The 21,638-nt window shown below is 41.7% G+C and overlaps 1 protein-coding gene across 6 annotated transcripts; it reads left to right on the forward strand.

Annotated features, from left to right (window-relative positions):
* The first annotated feature begins 1,145 nt into the window (after positions 1 to 1,145).
* GPRASP3 (G protein-coupled receptor associated sorting protein family member 3) lies at positions 1,146 to 8,225 on the forward strand. Of its 6 annotated transcripts, none has more exons than XM_059385004.1 (5): positions 1,146 to 1,236; positions 1,316 to 1,371; positions 2,485 to 2,584; positions 2,979 to 3,054; positions 3,763 to 6,470. In XM_059385004.1, the coding sequence occupies exon 5, from the start codon at positions 4,096 to 4,098 to the stop codon at positions 5,749 to 5,751; it is 1,656 nt and encodes a 551-aa protein (XP_059240987.1). In that variant the 5' UTR covers positions 1,146 to 1,236; positions 1,316 to 1,371; positions 2,485 to 2,584; positions 2,979 to 3,054; positions 3,763 to 4,095; the 3' UTR covers positions 5,752 to 6,470. The 6 variants fall into 6 exon arrangements, 5 of the variants coding, with proteins under 5 accessions (XP_059240987.1, XP_059240990.1, XP_059240986.1 ...); XR_009401245.1 differs by lacking the exon at positions 1,316 to 1,371 and adding an exon at positions 6,563 to 8,225 and having other exon boundaries at positions 1,147 to 1,236; positions 3,763 to 3,860; XM_059385007.1 differs by lacking the exon at positions 1,316 to 1,371 and having other exon boundaries at positions 1,147 to 1,236; positions 3,755 to 6,470.
* Positions 8,226 to 21,638: the final 13,413 nt, after the last annotated feature.

Here is a 21,638-nt window from a genome sequence, read left to right on the forward strand (position 1 = left end):
GCTAAAAGGCAAGAAAAAACAAGTTTTGAGGATACAAAGCAAGCATCAGAACTAGACTCACAAATATACTGCAGATTTTCGGAGTATCAGGAAATTTAAAGTAAGTATGCTTAATATGTTAACAGCTTTGATGGATAAACTAGACAAGTGTATATGGCCGTGGCTGAGATCCAAGCTGGTTCTAATGCCTGCCACATCTCCACACGGCCAAATATCATGAGAGCTTGGATGTGACTGCGAGAGAAGACTTAATAGGACAGTTGAAGAGGAGCTAGGAGCCGCCCGACCCCTGGCCATAGGGGCAACAGACAGGAAAGGGCCTAGGACCCAGGGCGGGTCCTGACAAGGAAAAAAGGCCCTCCTTGGGCAACTGTGGGGACTGCAAAACGGCAAAGCATGCTACCAGTTTAAATGAGCAGGGAGACAGCAGCGTGGCAGAAAGAATGGGCGCAGAGCAGGGGTTGGTTTTCTCAGGGTCAAGGTGTAGGTCTGCCTTCCTTTAGAAAAGGCGCGGTGGTGAGGCCTCCGTGGGGGTCCTTCCCGCCCTCCTCCCTTCGGTGGCCCCGCGAAGCGATGAAGGAAGAAAGTGAGAGGGCCATCCACCCCAGAACCTCCAGGGTAGTCGGGCCTTAGGCCGCCTCTCCCCGCAGCCTGCTGTCCTGACAGCCCCTGGCCCACCCGCCTCCAATTAGGATGGTGGACGGAAGTGGGGACAGGGAGGCGGACAGACACTGAGCAGCCGGGGGGGGGGGGGGGGGGGGGTTCTCACACACCGAGGGGCGGTTGATATCCATCCGCCGCTGTTCGCCACACACCTTCCCTCCCCGCCGCCCCCGACCTCTGGATCCCAGCCCCCACCGCCAACCGTCCCCGGGTCCCATAGGTTGCAGTGCCAGCAACGAGGGGGTGGTCGCCCGCGGAGGTCTGCAGAGGCGGGCTGCCGTGAGCCCGCCCCTTAGGCTCGGGCTCCTCCTGGCCCCGCCCCCTCTGGGTCGGAACTAGGGTGGGCCGGGGAGGGGGCGTCGAGCCCGTTCGCGCCGTATCCCTCCGCCCCCCTTCCCGACACCCTCGCCGCGAGCGTTTCGTGCCGCATCCTGCGCAGCCCCTGCCCAGTTTGGTGCAGCGGCGCGGGGGGGCGGGACGCCTCTTTGCGATTCTGGCCGCACGCAAGGCGGTGGGAATCCGAGTGCAGAGCTCCGAGAGGAGGGGGAGGCCGACGACTTGCACCTTGAGCCTGTGAGGGCAAGTGGGGGTGTCGTGGGGGGAGGCGGGGGACCCCCACTGTCGCCTGGCTTACAGGCTGTCCGGACCCCAGACCCTGACAGCCTGGCAAGGAGGAAGCGACCCTGTCGTAGCTGGTCCCTGAGAGAGGTGCGCAACGCCGCGGGACCCCTGGCGAGGAGAGGCGGCGACTGGCCTGGGTCGGGTCCGGGGCACCGGGGCTGGCCGGAGAGGCTTCCTCGGATCCTCTGGAGGCGAACTGCGCCCGCCACTCCGCGGCCAGCTTTCCAGGCGCCCGCGACCCGCCGTCGACGGTTTCTGTGCTGGCAGGGAGCTGTGGCGGCGGCGGGGGCGGGGGAAGGGTGTTGCGGAAGAAATGGCGGAGAGGGAGCTGGAGTGTGGAGTGCCCAGGGAGGCCGAGGGGGCGGGGGGGGGGGGTGCGTCGGAGCTCTGTGCCCAGCTGGCATGAGCAGGCAGCCGGTGGTGTCGCTGCTTCGGGCCCTGATTCTGGAAAAGGGCCTGTTGTGCCCCGCGCCCTGGGTGCTGTCCCTTCCCACAGGCGCCTGGTTGATGCCAAAGGCTTTCTGTGTGGTGGGTCTGACGCATTTAGCAAAAGAGTGGTTGAGTGAATAGGTTATGAAGACATCAAAATGAAGTGTTTATCCATTTCATAATATTGCCTTCCATATATATATCTTGCACGTGAGTAAACGCAAGGAAATGACAGGGTGAGGAGTAGATCACCTTTCACAGGAAGGGTCCATGTAAAGAAATAGTGTAGTATTAATACACCTTTCTCCTTCAGGATCCTTTTTCTCAACATTGCAGCCCCCTTTAATATGTTGAGGTGTGGGAATGGTGGGTCAAAATAGAGGGGAATATTTTCTGAAGGGTCATTTTAAGCAATTTTTTTAAAGATTTTATTTATTTATTTGACAGAGAGAGATCACAAGTAGGCAGAGAGGCAGGCAGAGAGAGAGAGGAGGAAGCAGGCTCCCTGCTGAGCAGAGAGCCCGATGTGGGACTCGATCCCAGGACCCTGAGATCATGACCTGAGCCGAAGGCAGCGGCTTAACCCACTGAGCCACCCAGGCACCCTGAAGGGTCATTTTAGACCCTATGATGTTTAAACTTATTTCCTGATTCTTCAGAGGTGGTGTTAGGACCTGAACTCTGTGTATCTGTCTGTTAACCTGGTATTTTCCTGGTATTGTCAGTATATTCTCTTGATGTTTTGGTGAGTGTTCATCCTCCTTTTTGCAGGACGGGACTCTTCTCCAGCTAAGGACTGTTCTTTTGTGGGAAGGGTAGAAGTTCCTGAGGACCCCTACTGTGTAGGCTGGCTGGCATAGGTGGCAATGAGGTAGGGTCTTTGTATGCATGGGGAAAGGGTAGGGGCATGCAAAGATGGTATTGAAATAATAGTCATTAATATTTTTACTGAGTACCTTATAAATACAGTTGCCTACATTCCACTGTCCACTCTTCCATCTTATAATTTGTCCTGGGAAAGAGGTGTGGTCTCTTCTGGGAAAATGACAGAATTAAAAATTGGGAGGAAGTATAATTAGAAAAGCTGCAGGTCTTGGGGGAATGGATGCAGAAACAACTGGTAGGAGCAGACAGGTGGGAGACATTTAACATGGCCTCAAATAAACAAAAGTATGTGTTATAACTCTTGTGATGGGTGTTGGGATTGCTTAATCTCCTGTTTTCTCTTTTGCTTTTTATTTATTCTTAAGTTTATTTCTTTATAGGTTCCTGTAGAAAGCTGTAGGTAGTTTTTCACTTTGAATTAAGCAAGAGGACGAAAACTATTCATTTGGGTCCAAGGTGAGTGTGAGCATGAGCAGCCCTATTTATTGGGGATGGAAATGGGCTACTGGCAAGTAGGTGAGACCAGATCATATCTTGGAGCCATTGTCTTCCAACTCTCCAGACACTTCTATCTTCACATTTGTATAGGAAATGGGGATAAATTAAGCCAGGATTGTGCCTAGAGGGTAATTGATAGATGATCAGGAAGTGGGGTGGGAAGCCATGAGGACAAAGGAGGCCAGAAACATTATATAACCAAAGTTCTAGATTTGAAAAGGCATATATTGGGTTTAGAATTCAGAACACATGTCTGTCTACCAAAGACTCAAAATTCCAGTGCTCCTGTATTTTTGTCCGTACGTCTGCCTGTGTATTGGCTATAGGACTTTTCATTCCTAGAAATAATGAAGGGGGAACAAATTGCACTAGATGAGTATAGGTTGGTGTGAGGCCTACCTTGGTAGACCTGTAGAGTATAGTGGTGTATACCAAAGGCGCTGGATGTTTTTTAGCCTTTCTCACTTTCAGCAAGATTTTCCATCATCTGCTCCTATGTGATATAGAGAAAAGAGTGTGTTAGTGCTTGGACAGTACATTGTTGGGCATTAGTGGGAGTGTGGAAGGGATAAAATAAGGTAACAGAGTTTTCTACTATTCTACGTCTGTCATATAATCCATCTCTATTTTCATGTCTTGTGTGGCTGTCTGCATGGAGAAACACAGTTGGAAGAGACTTAAAGCTCATTTTCTTCTTCCACCTCCGGTCCATCTGCAGTGGTGGCTATAGTGACCTTGGAGTGGCAGATCATCACCTTCAACAGGTCTGTACTCAGAAACCATCATCTTCACTCAAGCTGAATTCCTCTGCTTGTCTCTGTATCACCAACAGAGGCTATGTGTTTTGGAAGGGGACTGTGTGACTGTTGAGCTAATGAGTAACTCTTGCTACAAAGTTTACGTCTGACCCAGTGAAAGAGTGTTAAGGCATTGACCTGGGACACATTGAGAACCAAGGCCAAGATTTTGTAGGGCTATCTATATAACTGGTCTTCAACCATGACTGGGGCTAAGAAAGAGAGTAGAAACAAAGCCAAAACTCAAAAAAGGGCTGGTGTACAAGCTGAAGCAAAAAGGGAGTCTACTGGCCTAGTCAGACCTGTAGTCAAGACCCAGGACAAAGCAACAGCCAAGGCAGGGTCTCAAGCTGATGCAGCAACGACGACGATGAAGGCAAGGTCTAAGAACAGGATTGTTACTGAGATAAAGGAAAGAGCCCTGGCAGATTTCAGTCCCAAAGCTGAAGATGAGGCCACTAGAGTACCTGGGATGTCTTCTGTGGCTGAGGTTAATGCTGAGTCCAGGTCCACATGTAAAGATAAGGCTGGTATTGATACCTGGTTTTGGGCTGAGGAAGAGGCCAATGTTGGTTCCTGGTTTTGGAATGGAGAAGAGACTAGTAATCCTTCTAGTGCTAAGGATGAAGGTAAAGCTGGTATAGGTCCCCCAACCTGTGCTGAAAAATTAGAACCTGTAGCTGGGGCCAGCTGTAAAGCTACGCCAGGGACTGAGGAGGAAGAGGAAGAAAATGTTATTGGGAACTGGTTTTGGGATGGAGATGAAACCAGTTTTGATCCTAATCCTAGACCTGTGAGCAGGATAGTTAGGCCCCAGCCTGTGGATGAAATTAATGAAAAAAATAGGCCCAAGGACTGGTCTGAGGTAACTATCTGGCCCAAAGCTCCTGCTGTAACTCCAGCAGTGTTAGGCTTTAGATCCCATGTCCCATTTGAGACAAAGCCTCCTTCATATATTGTCCTGGCCTCAGCTGAGGAAAATACCCCTTCTTTGCCTGTGGAAACAACATGCCCTTCTAGGAGCACTACTTCAAGCTCACAGCCTGTCCCTGAGTACCCATTTGGTTCTGGCCCTTGCATCCAGACTATAGAGGAGATTAGACGCCAAATCAGGATCAGGGAAGTGAATGGGATTAAGCCTTTTGCTTGCCCTTGCAAAATGGAATGCTACATGGATTCTGAGGAATTTGAAAAACTTGTTAACTTACTTAAGTCAACTACTGATCCTCTTATTCATAAAATAGCTCAAATTGCAATGGGGATCATTAATGTTCATCCCTTTGCCCAAGAGTTTATTAATGAGGTGGGTGTAGTGACGCTTATTGAAAGCTTGCTCAGTTTTCCTTCTTCTGAAATAAGAAAGAAGGCCGTAATTACTCTGAATCCTCCTTCTGGGGATGAGAGACAACGCAAGATTGAATTACATGTTAAGCATATGTGTAAGGAAACCATGTCTTTTCCCTTGAACTCACCCGGACAGCAATCTGGATTAAAGATACTAGGGCAACTGACGACTGATTCTAACCATCACCACATTGTTGCTAATTGCTTTGCAGAGCTTTTCCATTTGCTATCCTTGGGAAATCGTAAAACCAGAAATCTTGTTTTAAAAGTACTTTTGAATATGTCTGAAAATCCAGCTGCAGCCAGAGATATGATCAATACAAAGGCCTTAGCAGCATTAAAACTCATCTTTAACCAGAAAGAGGCAAAAGCCAATCTCGTTAGTGCTGTGGCCATATTTATTAACATAAAGGAGCATATCAGAAAGGGTTCAATTGTAGTTGTCGATCACGTGAGTTACAATACACTGATGGCCATTTTCCGTGAAGTTAAAGTAATTATTGAAAGAATGTAAAATGAGCCAGAAATAAAAGTGAAGGCTTTGAACAATCTAATCGGCTGTGTATTCCTAAAGAGCCTTACATAATGTTTTGAATGTTACCAGTGTGTGCATTATAAAATCACATCTTTAACATGACATTACTGTGACAGTCTCTAGGTTTGAGCTAGACCATTTTTGAGATATCAAATGGGTATTGCATTGTAAGCTGAAAACATCACTTGATTTTAATCTTGTGTAGATGGGCAACTTTTTAACATTTTACTTAAGATAGTGAACCAGTTCATCTTAAGTAGGGTAAACTTGTTCATTATTATTTGCTTGAATCTATTTCTAATGGCAAAAAGAAAATGTCATTGAAATTTGTAATTGCAGAAATAAAGCATATGCACACAAAAAGATAACAGCATTCACATATATCCATACATATACAGACGAATTGCTGAATGTGCTCTCAATATGTAAAGGAGGCAGGAGTTGCTGTAGGCTGTTTAATGTAAGAGGAATTAGTGTTTTCCCCTTATTCAGCCTTCATCAGATAACTCATGGTAGGAATTACAACTGCTGGTGTAAACTGAAGAGAATGTGTGAAAATACTAGGTTGTATGCTTTGAGATTTTTCAGTAGTTATGAAACTAAAACAAGATCGTACTGTAAATTATTTGTAACTTTCTCCTCCCTGACTGTATATTTTGGGCATCTTTCCATATCAATAAATGTGCTTCTATAACATATTTTTTAATCACTTAATGTTTCTTCTGTGTGAACAATTAGTGCATAGTGCCCTAATGTTTCATTGCATGTCCCTCTTTTTTTTTTTTTTTAGATTTATTTTTTTTTTGATACAGAGAGAGAGCGAGCTCACAAGCAGGGGGAATGGCAGGCAGAGGGAGAGAGAGACACCGGCCCCACACTGAGCAGGGAGCCTGATGTGGGGCCCCATCCCAGGACCCTGGGATCATGACCTGAGTTGAAGGTGGACACTTAACCAACTGAGCCACCCAGGTACCCCATGCATGTCCCTCTTAATAATATGCACACATTTAGTTTTTTGGAAAAACAAGAGTAGTATTCTGCAACTTGCCTCATCTTTATAATTATCTTTCCAACTTAGTATTATGCAGATCTACCATAAGCTTTTTATTTAATAGCTTTATTGATATATAATTGACATACATTAATTCTTATATATTTAAAGTATATAATTTGGGGGCACCTGGGTGACTCATTTGGTTAAGCCTCCAACTCTTGATTTCAGCTCAGGTCATGATCTCAGGATTGGTGAGGTTGAGCCCAGCATCACACTCTGCATTGAGTGTGGAACCTGTTTAAGATTCTCTCTCCTTTCTCTGCCCCTCCCTGATCATGCTCTCTGTCTCTAAATTAAAAAGAAATCTTTACAATATACCATTTAATACATTTTGATGTATGTATACATATGTGAAACTATCACCACAGTCAAGATACTGAACATACCCATCATGACCCCCAGAGTTTCTCCATACCCCTTTTTATCCCTACCACGTTTCCCTATGTCTCCCTGTCTCCAGGCAACCACTAATCTGTTTTTTTACAATATAAAATTGTTTTCATTTTCTGAGATTTTTATATAAATGGAGCCATACAGTATATATTTGGGGGAGTTGGTCAGGGGTGTGTGGCTTCTTTCACTTGGCATAATTATTTGAGACCCATCCATGTTGTTATGTGTATCAGTAGTTCATTGCTTTTTTATTTGCAAGTAGTCTCTATGATTATATCACAGTTCATCCATTGACCTGTGATGGAGATTTGGGGTGTTTCCAGATTTGGGCTATTACAAATAAAGGCTGCTATGAGCATTTTTATGCAACTGTTTCTGTGGACATGTACTTTGCTTTTCTCTTGGGTAAATACTTAGGAGTGGAATGCCTGGAGTATATGGTAGGTGTACATTTAACTTTTACATTTTCCAAAGCGGTTGAACTGTTTTACATTCCTGCAGCAGTGTGTGAGAATTCTGATTTCTTCACATGCTTTTTAATACTTCATGTGGTAAGTCTTCTTAATTTTAGCTGTATCTCATTGTAGTTCTTTTTTAAATTTAAGTAGGTTGACATACAATGATGTATTAGTTTTAGGTATATAACATAGTGATTCAACATTTATATGTGTTACAAAGTGATCACCATGATAAGTCTAGCTACCATCTTTCACCTTATGAAGTGGTTACATTATTAACTCTATTCTCTATGTTGTGCATTATATCCTTGTGTCTTAATTCATAACTGAAAGTTTGTATCATTTAATCCCCTTTCCCTATTTTGCCAATTCCCTTCCTACTCCCTTCCCTCTGGCAACTACCAGATTATTCTCTGTATCTATGAGCCTGTTAATGTTTTTGCTCATTTGTTTTTTAGCTTCACATATAAATGATACCATATAGTATTTCACCTTTTCTGTCTGAATTATTTCACTTAACAAAATACTCTCTATGTCCATCCATGTTGTCACGAATGGTGAGATTTCATTCTTTTGTATGACTGAGTAAAATAATCCATTGTATGTATACCATATCTTTATTCATCTATCAATGGGCACTTAGGTTGCTTTCATATCATGGCTACTGTAAATAATGCTGCAATGAACACAGAAGTGTATATATCTTTTTGAGTTACTGTTGTCATTTTCCTCAGATAAATACCCAAAAGAGGAATTGCTGGATTGAATGATAATTCTATTTTCAATTTTTTGAAAAACCTCCGTAGTGTTTTCCATAGTGGCTGCACCATTTTATATCCCCATCAGCAGTGCAACAGGGTTCCCTTTTCTCCACATCTTCACCAATATGTGTTATTTCTTTTTGATACTAGGCATTCTGACAGGTGTAAACTGATGTTGTGGTTTTTTAGAAAATTTTATTTTTTCAGTGTTCTAAGATTCATTGTTTATGCACCATACCCAGTGCTCCATGCAATACATGCCCTCCTTAATACCCACCACCAGGCTCACCTAACCCCCCACCCTCCTCCCCTCCAAAACCCTCAGTTTGTTTCCCAGAGTCTGCAGTCTCCCATGGTATGACTCCCACTCTAATGCTGTGGTTTTGATTTGCATTGCCCCAAAGAACAGTAATGTTGAGCAACTTTTCATGTTGGCCATCTGTATGTCTTCTTTGGAGAAATATCTATTCAGGTCCTCTGCCTATTTTTTGATTGGATTGTGTTTTGTTTTTTTATATGTTGTATGAGTTTATATATATACATTATATGTATATATATAAGTGTGTGTGTATTTATATTTATAATAGGGATATTAACCCCTTACCAGTTTTATCATTTGAGACATCTTTTCCCATTCAGTAGGTTGCCTTTTCATTTCGCTGATGGTTTCCTTTGCTGTGCAAAAGCTTTTGTTTGATGTAGTTCCATTAGTTTAATTTTGCTTTCCTTGCTTGAGGAGATAGATCCAAGAAAATATTGTTCAGACTGATACCCAAGACTTCACTGCCTCTGTTTTTTTTCTCATTGTAGTTCTAAATTGCATTTCTCTAATGAGAAATGATGTTGAAAATCTTTTCATATGTATATTTGCTATCCATATATCTTGGGTGAAGTTCATGTAAATGTTTTGCTCTTTTTAGAAAAACAAACAAACTGGGTGGTTCATTTTGATTGTTGTTGATTTGTAGAATTTGTTTTTATATAAGCTGGATACAAGTCTATTATCAGATATATGTTTTACAAATAGTTTCTCCCTGTCTATGGATTGTTTTTTTTTAAACTCTTAAAAAATGACTTTTGGGGGTACCTGGGTGGCTCACTGGGTTAAGCCTCTGCCTTCACCTTAGGTCATGATCTCAGGGTCCTGGGATCGAGCCCCAAGTCAGGCTTTCTGCTCAGCAGAGAGCCTGCTTCCACCCCTCTCTCTGCCTGCCTCTCTGCTTATTTGTGATCTCTCTATGTCAAATAAATAAATAAAATCTTTTAAAAAATGACTTTTGAAGAATAGAAGTTTTAAATTTTGATAAAGAGCAGTTCTTTTACCATTTGTATTTTGCTGTTATCTATGAGAAACCATTGCCTAACCAAGGTCGCAAAGATTTTATCCTATATTCTAAAAGTTTTATAGCTTTAGGTTTCACATTTGGGTCTGGTCTATTTTGAGATTTTGTATATGGTCCAAGTTTTAAGTCAAAGTTCATTTTTTGGCATAGCGATATCCAATTGTTGCAGCATCACTTGCTTAAAAGACTTCTTTCTCCCTTGAGTTGTCTTTGTTGTCAAAAAAAAGCAGTTGTCCCTCTGTGTATGGATCTGTTTCTGGACTCTGTTCTGTTACATAGAGCTACTTGTGTATCTTGATTGCAGTCTCACACTGTCTTGATTTCTGTAGTTTTATAATGTCTTAAAATCAGGCAATGTGAGTCCTTTAAGTTTGTTACTTTTCAAAGTCATTTTGGTTATTTTTACTTTCAGTTTGAGATATAAATTTTAGATTCTGCTGATCCATTTCTACAAAAACTCCAGCTGAGATTTTGATTGAGATAGTATTTTTTTTCATTTATTTATTTTCAGCATAACAGTATCATTATTTTTTCACCACACCCAGTGCTCCATGCAATCCGTGCCCTCTATAGTAACCACCAGCTGGTACCTCGACCTCCCCCCCCCCCCCCCCCGCCACTTCAAACAACTCAGATTGTTTTTCAGAGTCCATAGTCTCTCATGATTCACCTCCCCTTCCAATTGACCCCAGCCCCCTTCTCTCTAACTCCCCATGTCCTCCATGATATTTGTTATGCTCCACAAATAAGTGAAACCATATGATAATTGACTCTCTCTGCTTGACTTATTTCACTCAGCATAATCTCTTCCATTCCCGTCCATTTTGCTACAAAAGTTGGGTATTCATCCTTTCTGATGGAGGCATAATACTCCATAGTGTATATGGACCACATCTTCCTTATCCATTCATCCATTGAAGGGCATCTTGGTTCTTTCCATAGTTTGGCGACTGTGGCCATTGCTTCTATAAACATTGGGATACAGATGGCCCTTCTTTTCACTCCATCTATATCTTTGGGGTAAATACCCAGTAGTGCAATGGCAGGGCCATAGGGAAGCTCTGTTTTTAATTTCTTGAGGAATCTCCACACTGTTCTCCAAAGAGGCTGCACCAACTTGCATTCCCACCAACAGTGTAAGAGGGTTCCCCTTTCTCCACATCCTCTCACACACATGTTGTTTCCTGTCTTGCTAATTTTGGCCATTCTAACTGGTGTAAAGTGATATCTCAATGTAGTTTTAATTTGAATCTCCCTGATGGCTAGTGATGATGAACATTTTTTCATGTGTCTGATAGCCATTTGTGTGACTTCATTGGAGAAGTGCCTGTTCCTATCTTCTGCCCATTTGTTGATATGATTATCTGTTTTTTGTGTGTTGAGTTTGAGTTCATTATAGATCCTGGTATCAACCTTTTGTCTGTACTGTCATTTGCAAATATATTCTCCCATTCCCTGGGTTGCCTCCTTGTTTTTTTGACTGTTTCCTTTGCTGTGCAGAAGCTTTTGATTTTCCTGTAGTCCCAAAAGTTCATCTTCGCTTTTGTTTCCTTTGCCTTTGGAGACATATCTTGAAAGAAGTTGCTGTGGCTGATATCAAAGAGATTACTGCCTATGTTCTCCTCTAGGATTCTGATGGATTCCTGTCTCACGTTGAGGTCTTTTATCCATTTTGAGTTTATCTTTGTGTACGGTGTAAGAGAATTTGGTCAAGTTTCATTCTTCTACGTATAGCTGCCCAGTTTTTCCAGCGCCATTTATTGAAGAGACGGTCTTTTATCCAGTGTATTTTTTTCCTGTTTTGTCGAAGATTATTTGCCCATATTGTTGAGGGTCCATATCTGGGCTCTCTACTCTGTTCCACTGGTCTGTGTATCTGTTTTTATGCTAGTATTATGCTGTCTTGGTGATCACAGCTTTGTAATAAAGCTTGAAATCAGGTAACGTGATGCCCCCAGTTCTATTTTTGTTTTTCAACATTTCCTTAGCGATTTGGGGTCTCTTCTAATTCCATACAGATTTTAGGATTATTTACTCCAGCTCTTTGAAGAATACTGGTGGAATTTTGATTGGAATAGCATTAAAAGTATAGATTGCTCTAGGCAGTATAGACATTTTAACAATGTTTATTCTTCTGATCCAAGAGCATGGAATGGTCTTCCATCTTTTTGTGTCTTTTTCAATTTCTTTCATGAGTGTTCTGTAGTTCCTCGAGTACAGATCCTTTACCTCTTTGGTTAGATTTATTCCCAGGTACCTTATGGTTCTTGGTGCTATAGTAAATGGAATCGATTCTCTAATTTCCCTTTCTGTATTTTCATTATTAGTGTATAAGAAAGCCACTGATTTCTGTACATTGACTTTGTATCCTGCCACGTTGCTGAATTGCTGTATGAGTTCTAGTAGTTTGGGGGTGGAGTCTTCCGTGTTTTCCATATAAAGAATCATGTCATCTGCGAAGAGAGAGAGTTTGACTTCTTCATTACCAATTTGGGTACCTTTTATTTCCCTTTGTTGTCTGATTGCTGTTGCTAGGACTTCTAATACTATGTTGAACAGGAGTGGTGAGAGTGGGCATCCTTGTCGTGTTCCTGATCTCAACGGGAAGGACGGAAGCTTTTTCCCATTGAGGATGATATTTGCTGTGAGTATTTCATAGATAGATTTGATGAAGTTCAGGGATGTTCCCTCTATCCCTATACTTTGAAGCATTCTAATCAGGAACGGATGCTGGATTTTGTCAAATGCTTTTTCTGCATCAATTGAGAGGACCATGTGGTTCTTCTCTCTTCTCTTATTAATTTGTTCTATCACCTTGATTGATTTGTGAATGTTGAACCATCCTTGTAGCCCAAGGATGAATCCCACCTGGTCATGGTGGATAATCTTTTTAATGTGCTGTTGGATCCTGTTTGCTAGGATCTTGTTGAGAATCTTAGCATCCAAATTCATCAGTGATATTGGTCTGAAATTCTCCTTTTTGGTAGGGTCTTTGCCTGGTTTGGGGATCAGGGTAATGCTGGCTTCATAGAAAGAGTCTGGAAGTTTTCCTTCTGCTTCAATTTTTTGAAACAGCTTCAGGAGAATAGGTGTTATGTCTTCTTTGAAAGTTTGGTAGAATTCTCCGGGGAATCCTTCAGGTCCTGGGCTCTTGTATTTTGGGAGGTTTTTGGTCACTGCTTCAGTCTCATTACTAGATACTGGCCTATTCAGGTTGTCAATTTCTTCCTGATTCAATTTTGGGAGTTTATAGTTTTCCAGGAATGCATCCATTTCATCTAGGTTGCTTAGCTTATTGGCATATAACTGTTGATAATAACTTCTGATGATTGTTTCTACTTCCTTGGTGTTAGTTGTGATCTCTCCCTTTTCATTCATAATTTTATGTATTTGAGCTTTCTCTCTTTTCTTTTGGATTCGTGTCACCAATGGTTTATCGATCTTATTGATTCTTTCAAAAAACCAGCTTCTAGTTTCATTGATACATTCTACTGTATCTCTGGTTTCTACCTTATTGATCTCAGCTCTAATCTTGATTATTTCCCTCCTTATGTGTGGAGTTGGTTTGATTTGTTGTTGATTCTCCAGTTCTTTAAGGTGTAGAGACAGCTGCTGTGTTCTGGATTTTTCAATTTTTTTGAGGGAGGCTTGGATGGCTATGTATTTCCCCCTTAGGACCGCCTTTGCTGTATCCCCGAGGTTTTGGATTGAAGTGTCTTCATTGTCATTGGTTTCCATGAATTGTTTCAGTTCTTCCTTGATCTCCTGGTTGATCCAAGCATTCTTAAGCAAGGTGGTCTTTAGCTTCCAGGTGTTTGGGTTCCTTGGGAACTTTTCCTTGTGATTGAGCTCCAGTTTCAAAGCATTGTGATCTGAGAATGTGCGGGGAATCATCTCAGTCTTTTGGTATTGGTTGAGTCCTGATTTGTGACCCAGTATGTGGTCTATTTTGGAGAAAGTTCCATGTGCACTTGAGAAGAATGAGTATTCTGTTGTTTTAGGGTGGAATGTTCTGTTTATATCTATGAGGTCCATCTGGTCCAATGTGTCATTCAATGCTCTTGTTTCTTTATTGATTTTCTGCTTTGGTGATCTGTCTATTTCTGAGAGAGGCATGTTAAGATCTCCAACGATTAGTGTATTTATATCAACATGACTCTTTATCTTGATTAACAGTTTTCTTATGTAATTGGCTGTTCCCATAGTGGGGGCATAGATATTTACAATTGTTAGATCATCTTGGTGGGTAGTCCCTTTAAGAATGATGTAGTGTCTTTCTGGATCTCTGACTACAGTCTTTTGTTTAAAATCTAATTTGTCTGATATGAGAATTGCTACCCCAGCCTTTTTTTGAGGCCCATTGGCATGAAAGATGCTTCTCCATCCCTTCACTTTCAGTCTGGGTTTATCTTTATGTTCAAAATGGGTCTCTTGTAGACAACATATGGATGGGTCCTGTCGTTTTATCCGGTTTGCAGCCGTCTGCCATTTTATGGGCGCATTTCGGCCATTCACATTGAGGGTGATTATTGATAGATACGTTTTTATTGACATCGTGTTATTTTTGAAGTCTTTCTTTCTGTAGATTGTCTCTATATTTCTGTTCAATGCTATTCTTGGGCTTTTTCCTCCTTTAAAGAAACCCCATTAATATTTCCTGCAGTATCGGCTTGGTGGTTGCATAGTCTTTTAAGCCTTTCTGGTCCTGGAAACTCTTTATCTTTCCATCCATTTTGAATGTCAGTCTTGCTGGATAAAGTATTCTTGGCTGCGTGTTCTTCTCATTCAGTGCCGTGAATATATCTTGCCAGCCCTTTCTGGCTTGCCAGGTCTCTGTGGACAGGTCTGACATTATTCTGATGGGCTTTCCTCTGTGCGTAAGGATCTTCTTTGTCCTAGCTGCTTTCAAGAGGTTCTGCCTACAATTATAATTCTTCATTCTTACTATTAGGTGTCTCGAGGACTTTCGAGAATCTGTAATCTTGGGGGGAAACCTTTAGGCCTCTAGTACATAAACGCTGGTTCCATTCACGAGATTTGGAAAATTTTCTTGAAGAACTTGTTCCACTATATCTTCTAGACTTCTTTCTTTCTCCTCCCCTTCAGGGATTCCAATAATTCTGACATTGGAACGTTTCATGGCATCATTTATTTCCCTGATTCTGTTTTCGTGGCTTCTAAGCTGTTTGTTTCAGGCTTCCTCCTGATCCTTTCTCTCTATCTGTTTGTCCTCCAGATCACTAATTCTGTCTTCTGTCTCAGTTACTCTAGTTTTGAGAGAATTTAGATTTGATTGGAACTCATTGAGAGCATTGTGAAGCTCATCCCTGGTAGCTTTCAGCTCTTCCCTAATATTGAAAACATGATCTGGTCGTTTTCAGTTAGGCCCTAATCGATTCTGTTTGGTCCCCCATGGCTTTCTCCAACCTAGCTATTGCTTGGATAATTGTTAGCCTGAATTCTCTTTCCGACATATTGTCTATGTTGATAGCCATTAGCTCTGTTGCAGAAGGTCCATCCTCTGTACTTTTCTTCTTTTGGGCATTCCTCCTCCTAGTCATTTTGGTGAGAGATGGCTGAATGGGTGTAGCTGGGTGTATCGACTGTGGTGCAGTCAAGGTGCACCCTGGAATGCTTCTGAGCAATCAGGGTTCCCCACCCAAATGAGTGGAAAAAGTAAAGGAAAAGAAAAAAAAGAGAGAGGGAGAGAGACAGGAAAGAAAGTGAGATAAAAGAGAAGGTTTAGCCCAAATGGGCCCCCAGGTAAGATTTATGAAGTATACAAACATACACAGACAAACAAAAAGACTGATAAAAGTATATGACAAGAGAAAAATATATATATATATAAATATGCATATATATGCAAATAAAGGAAGAACCCTGAGTGTAAGATTTATATACTGTCAGGACAAACACAAAAACACAGAAATACTGGTGGAAGAAAAAGATGGGAGAGTGGTTGTAAATTCTCAGTGTGGGTGAGGAAGGTTGTTTTGATTCTTCCTGGATATATCTTGATATTTTTGTTAAAGGACTCAACTTTCCTAAGATAAGGGGGGATTAGGAATTGGTTTACCTATAGGGGTGGCATTGATTGGGGAAAGGGGATTACCTTGAAGTTTAACTCTATATGAATATTAGAAAATAAAAATTAAAAAAAGGAATAAACTAAACTAAACTAAAATTAAAAAAAGAAATTTAAAAAATAGAAATGCAAAAGGAAAACACAGGTGTATGAATCAAAAAGTTCAGGTTAGAAGGTTATTATGGAATTTGATGAACTGGACATCTCACTGTGACAGTAAATAGGTTAAAAAATTATCTATATAATAATAAAAAATTAACTATGTAAAATATGAGCCAGAATAGTGGGATCGAATTAATAATAAAAATTGCCCTATGAAGTAGTGGTGGTTGTTCTCTTGTTGTCTTTTTTTTTTTTTTTTTTCCTTTCCCGGTTGGTTTTCTGGGGGAGGGGCCTGCCACGTGGGTTTTCAGTCCCTGAAGTTCTCTCAGTTAAGTCCTCCCTCCCCCCTCAAGGGGGTGGGCTCTGAGGAAACTGGTTTTTTCAGGCTTTTGTTCTCTGGAGGTTTTTATATTTGTTCACTTTTGTTTTTCTCTCTCGCCTTGACCGCTTTTGATGGTTTTTGTAGGTTTAGAGGAAAGCAAACTGCACCCTGACCTCCCTCTCAGAGAGAAGCCTCAGTCTGGCTGCAGAGCCCAAATAAATCCCCCCTTGGCCGCTGGCAGAGCAGGTTCCCAGTCATGGTCCCTGGGTACTCAGGATTTTTTGCTTGTACCTAAATCCATGGCAGTGGCGGCTGTCTGGGCAGCTCCAGACTGCCAGAGAAGTTCCAAGCAGCGATCACACACTGAGATTTTCCCGCTGGCCTGGCCTGGGAGTGCCTGGTCTTTCTGGTTGGAGAGCACCTGGCTGGAGTTTGTGTGCACCTCTCTCAGGGGAGGGGGCGGGGCACGACTTGGACTCTGATGGCACAGCAGGGCACTTGGGTGGGGACTGCAAAAAGGCTGTGCTTCTGTTTGCTGGCGAGGCTCCCAGCCCCTCATGGGAGCCGGGCACCACGCATTCTCAGGGGCGCTGTTGGTTCAGGGACAGAGACCTGGTTTCTCTGCTGCACTCTCTCTGGCTCTGCGCCAGGGATGGCTGTCCTGGGTCTGGGGACTTAAGCCCCAACCCTAACACCCGATTCCCGCAATCCCTGCCCATCCTTTGCTCTTTTTGAGTGCTTTCTACCAGACTCCCGAGTTAATGCTGGTCACCAGGCGCAGGGCACTTTCATATTGGGATATTACTTTCCCACGGGTCGCCTCTGGTGGCTCCCTCCCCCTTTTGTTTATCTTCCGATATCAGTCCGACTTTCCCACTCCGCTTTACCTGCCCACTGGCGTCTTCTGCTCCAGTAGAGATCCAGACGTGTATGATTCTGATCTCAGGCTGATTTCGTGGGTGTTTGGAGATCTTTGGAAGGTAATCAGTTCACTTTAGGGTGCAGGTTGAAAGGGCGCCTCCTCCTACTTCCCCGCCATCTTCTAACCCTTTGAGATAGTTTTAAATCAACAGATTAAATAGAACTAACATCTTAACAGTGTTGAATCATCTGACCCATAAACAAAATATATCTACTTATTTTGGTTTCCTTTAATTTCTCTCAGCATTTTGTACTTATGTAACATACTTCTTGGTATATTCTTTCATATTCATATTTTTCTGTGAAAATTGATGTATCCCCATATATATCTTTATGCCTCTTTGAATATTTCTGTATGAGAAATTCCTTTAAGTGGAATGCCTTTGTCAAAGATCGTGAATGGCAATGCTCTCCAGCCAAACACCACCAGGAATATGCCTGTATTTGAACAAGCATGGTTGCAAAGAAAAAAAACATGTCCCATGGCAAATCATGTGATACTTCAATAAGAGGGTTTTAGAAATGAATTATCACAAGATCAGGACTTGTGTTGGTGACTTAGGGGAGGGTTTGAGGAAGTGTGGCTTTGTTGTAGTTTGGAAGTTGTCAGGAAGCATGAGTACATGAAGCATGATCTGCTATCTAAATAAATATTACTTTACAAATGGGGAAGACTAGGCCAGGGTTACAATTGTGATAGGTAAAGAAGCAGAAGTCACTCATATTAGCCAGAATAAGGGGGGAGGATCTTTGGTTATTTTTGTGAATTGGACGATGTCTCCCAGTATTCATACATGATTACATAGTGGTGTTGTTTTACTCTTGAGACATCACAGTCATAGAGTGACTTTATCTGATATTAATGTTCTGTGAAGTTGTTTATATACAATAAGAGAATACCAAGGCCTTGCTGTGAGTGCCAGGCCAGCTCCTAGATGTCAGGGGCTGCATTTCTTCTCATGGATATTTACAAATGTTGACATACTGGCCAACTGACTTCTAAAATATATCCACTCAATCTATGGAGCAAGAATATCTCTTTCTTCATATACTTGTCAGAAATTATCAATATTATCAGTCTTTGCTACTCTAAGGGGCAAAAGAAAAAGAAACCTCTCTCTGTCATTTTTATAACATTTTAAAGTTTACATAATATTCCATATTATGAATGTGACAATTGAATCACACCTCTGTATTCTGTTGGGTTAATACTAGAGATATGAGGATGGACCCTTACCTAGTGAGAAGGGAGTGGAGTATATATATGTATATATCACTTTCCCTGTCTTACTTATGCCCCCCTCATTGCCACTCTTCCCCAGTGATCTTCAGATTCAGGCCCTCACAAGTACCATAGACTGAGAACCGGAAAAAGTATATCGCTTTACACTCTGTGAACTAAATTGAAAAGAGAAGAGTGAAGAGTTTAGCTATGCTGACATTATTTTACCGAATTTTGTCCTGAATTGTGTTACGGACCCACACTCAGGCAACAGCAGCAATCAGTAGACTAGCATGTGATATGTACACACAAGTAAAGCTCAGGAAAGAATAGGTATTATTAATGAAAGAAGCACAAGCTTTGCAGTAAGCAAAACTGCTTTCAAGTCACAGCTATGTAAATATTATATAATTAATTGTATTTTACGTACTTTAAAGAGATTGGTCATTCTTAGATAAACTTCAGAACAGCATCATAATTAATCATGAGTTTATAAAAGTCTTCAGTAAATCAACTTGCAGGTTTTGCTTTAAAAGGTCATGGGGCCACCGTAGCTTACTCTGGACAACTACTCAAGAGTTATGTACCATGTCAGCAAATGTCTGAAAGAAGCTCTGGCTATTTATCTCCTAGAGGTGCCATGTTCCCCTCAATAGTCATTGCCAAGGTTTCCTTAAAGGAGAGAACAGTAGAAACATGCCAACTGTTTGTGTGTGTTGAGTACCTCATTTAACAAACTAAACTTGGCTGTCATAGTCTTATTACCCAAAATATAAAACAGAGTATAAAAATCCTGAGGTATTTTTTCCTTCTCCAGAAATTGTTAATTGTCCATGTGGGAAGGGGAGACTTGCTACTCTACTCCCCACACCCCAGTTAAGTACTTGTGGAAACCTCTAAAATATGTCAAGGAATGAAAAATACCATATGATTTCATGCATATATAGAATTTAAAAAATGAGACAAATCAAAAAAAGGAAGAAAAAAACCAATCTTAAATACAGAGAACAAGCTCGTGGTTGCCAGAAGAAAGAGGGTATAGTGGTGATGAGCGAAATGGATAAAGGGGGGTAAGAGTACACTTATCATGATGAGCACTGAGTTATGTATAAAATTACTGAATCATATTGTACACCTGAAACTAATATAACACTATGTTAATTACACTTCAATAAAAAGTATTTTAAAGGTAGAGGGAGACAATGTGGTGGAAGAGTAGGGGATCTCATTTCATCTGGCCCCTTGAATTTAGCTCATGGGGGAAAATGAGAGCTTTTCCCCTAAGGTTCGAACAGGATAAGGATGTCCACTCTTACCCCTGTTGTGAGAGTACTAGAACTCCTATCCTCAGCAATCAGAAAACAAAAAGAAATAAAAGACATCCAAAAAGGAAAGGAGGAAATCAAACTTTCAGTCTTCACAGATGATATGACACTCTGTATAGAAAACCCAAAAGACTCTACCCCAAAATTGCTGGAACTCCTATAGGAATTCAGCAACCTGGCAGAATATAAAATCAATGCAAGGAACTCAGTTGCATTTCTTTTTTTTTTAATGTCTTTTCTTTTGTCCTGCTTGTTTATCTTTTTAATTTTTATGATTTAGTCCCTCTGATGTGTTTATTTTTTCTTAACTTAAATTCAATTAACATTTAATGTATTATTTGTTTCAGGAGTACAGGTCTGTGATTGATCAGTTTTATACCCAGTGCTCATTGCAACACATACCTTCCCCAATGTCCATCACCCCGTTACCCCACCCCCAATCCCCTCGTCCAGCAACCCATAAGAGATTCTTAATCTCAGTTGCGTTTCTATTTACTAACAATGAGGCAGAAGAAAGAGAAAATAAGGAATCAAATTCATTTACAATTGCATCGAAAACCATAAGATACCTAGGAATAAACCTAACCAAATGGTCTGTACTCCAAAAACTACAGAACACCTATGAAAGAAATTGAGGAAGACACAAAAAGATGGAAAGGGGTGCATGGGTGGCTCAGTTCGTTAAGTGACTCCCTTTGTTTCAGGTCATGGTCCTGGATTCCCAGGATCAAGTCCCACATCAGGCTCCCTGCTGAGTGGGGAGTCTGCTTCTCCCTCTGACCCTCCTCCCTCTCATGCTGTCTCCCTCTCTCCCTCTCTCATTTTCTCTCTCAAATAAATGAATTTAAAAAGGTGGAAAAACATTCTGTGCTCATGGATTAGGAGAATAAATATCATTAAAATGTCTATGCTGGGGCGCCTGGGTGGCTCAATGGGTTAAGCCTCTGCCTTCGGCTCAGGTTATGATCTCAGCGTCCTGGGATTGAGCCCCACATCGGGCTCTCTGCTCAGCGGGGAGCCTGCTTCCCTCTCTCTCTGCCTGCCTCTCTGCCTACTTGTGATCTCTCTGTCAAATAAATAAATAAAATATTTTTTTAAAATGTCTGTGCTACCCAGAGCAATCTACACATTCAATGCCATCCCTAGAAAAAACTAAAAGTGGATGAAAGACCTAAATGTGAGACAGGAATCCATCAAAATCCTGGAGGAGAACTGGGTAGCAACCTTTTTGACACTGGCTGCAACAATTTATTGCTTGACATGTCTCCAAAGGCAAGGGAAGCAAATGGAAAAATGAATTATTGGGACTTCATCAAGATAAAAAGCTTCTTGTTAATTTTGGCCATTCTAACTGGTGTAAGGTGATATCTCAATGTGGTTTTCATTTGAATCTCCCTGAGGGCTAGTGATGATGAACTTTTTTATCATGTGTCTGATAGCCATTTGTATGTCTTCATTGGAGAAGTCTCTGTTCATATCTTCTGCCCATTTTTGTATATGATTGCCTGTTTTGTGTGTGTTGAGTTTGAGGAGTTCATTATAGATCCTGGATATCAACCTTTTGTCTGTACTGTCATTTGCAAATATCTTCTCCCATTCCGTGGGTTGCCTCTTTGTTTTTTTGACTGTTTCCTTTGCTGTGCAGAAGCTTTTGATTTTGATGAAGTCCCAAAAGTTTATTTTCGCTTTTAGTTAGAATGGCCAAAATTAACAAGACAGGAAACAACATGTGTTGGAGGGGATGCAGAGAAAGGGGAACCCTCTTACACTGTTGGTGGGAATGCAGGTTGGTGCAGCCTCTTTGGAGAACAGTGTGGAGATTCCTCAAGAAATTAAAAATAGAAATTCCCTGTGACCCTGCCATTGCATTCCTGGGT

This window comes from Mustela nigripes, chromosome X (assembly GCF_022355385.1).
Source record: "Mustela nigripes isolate SB6536 chromosome X, MUSNIG.SB6536, whole genome shotgun sequence".
NCBI classification, from domain to species: Eukaryota; Metazoa; Chordata; class Mammalia; order Carnivora; family Mustelidae; genus Mustela; species Mustela nigripes.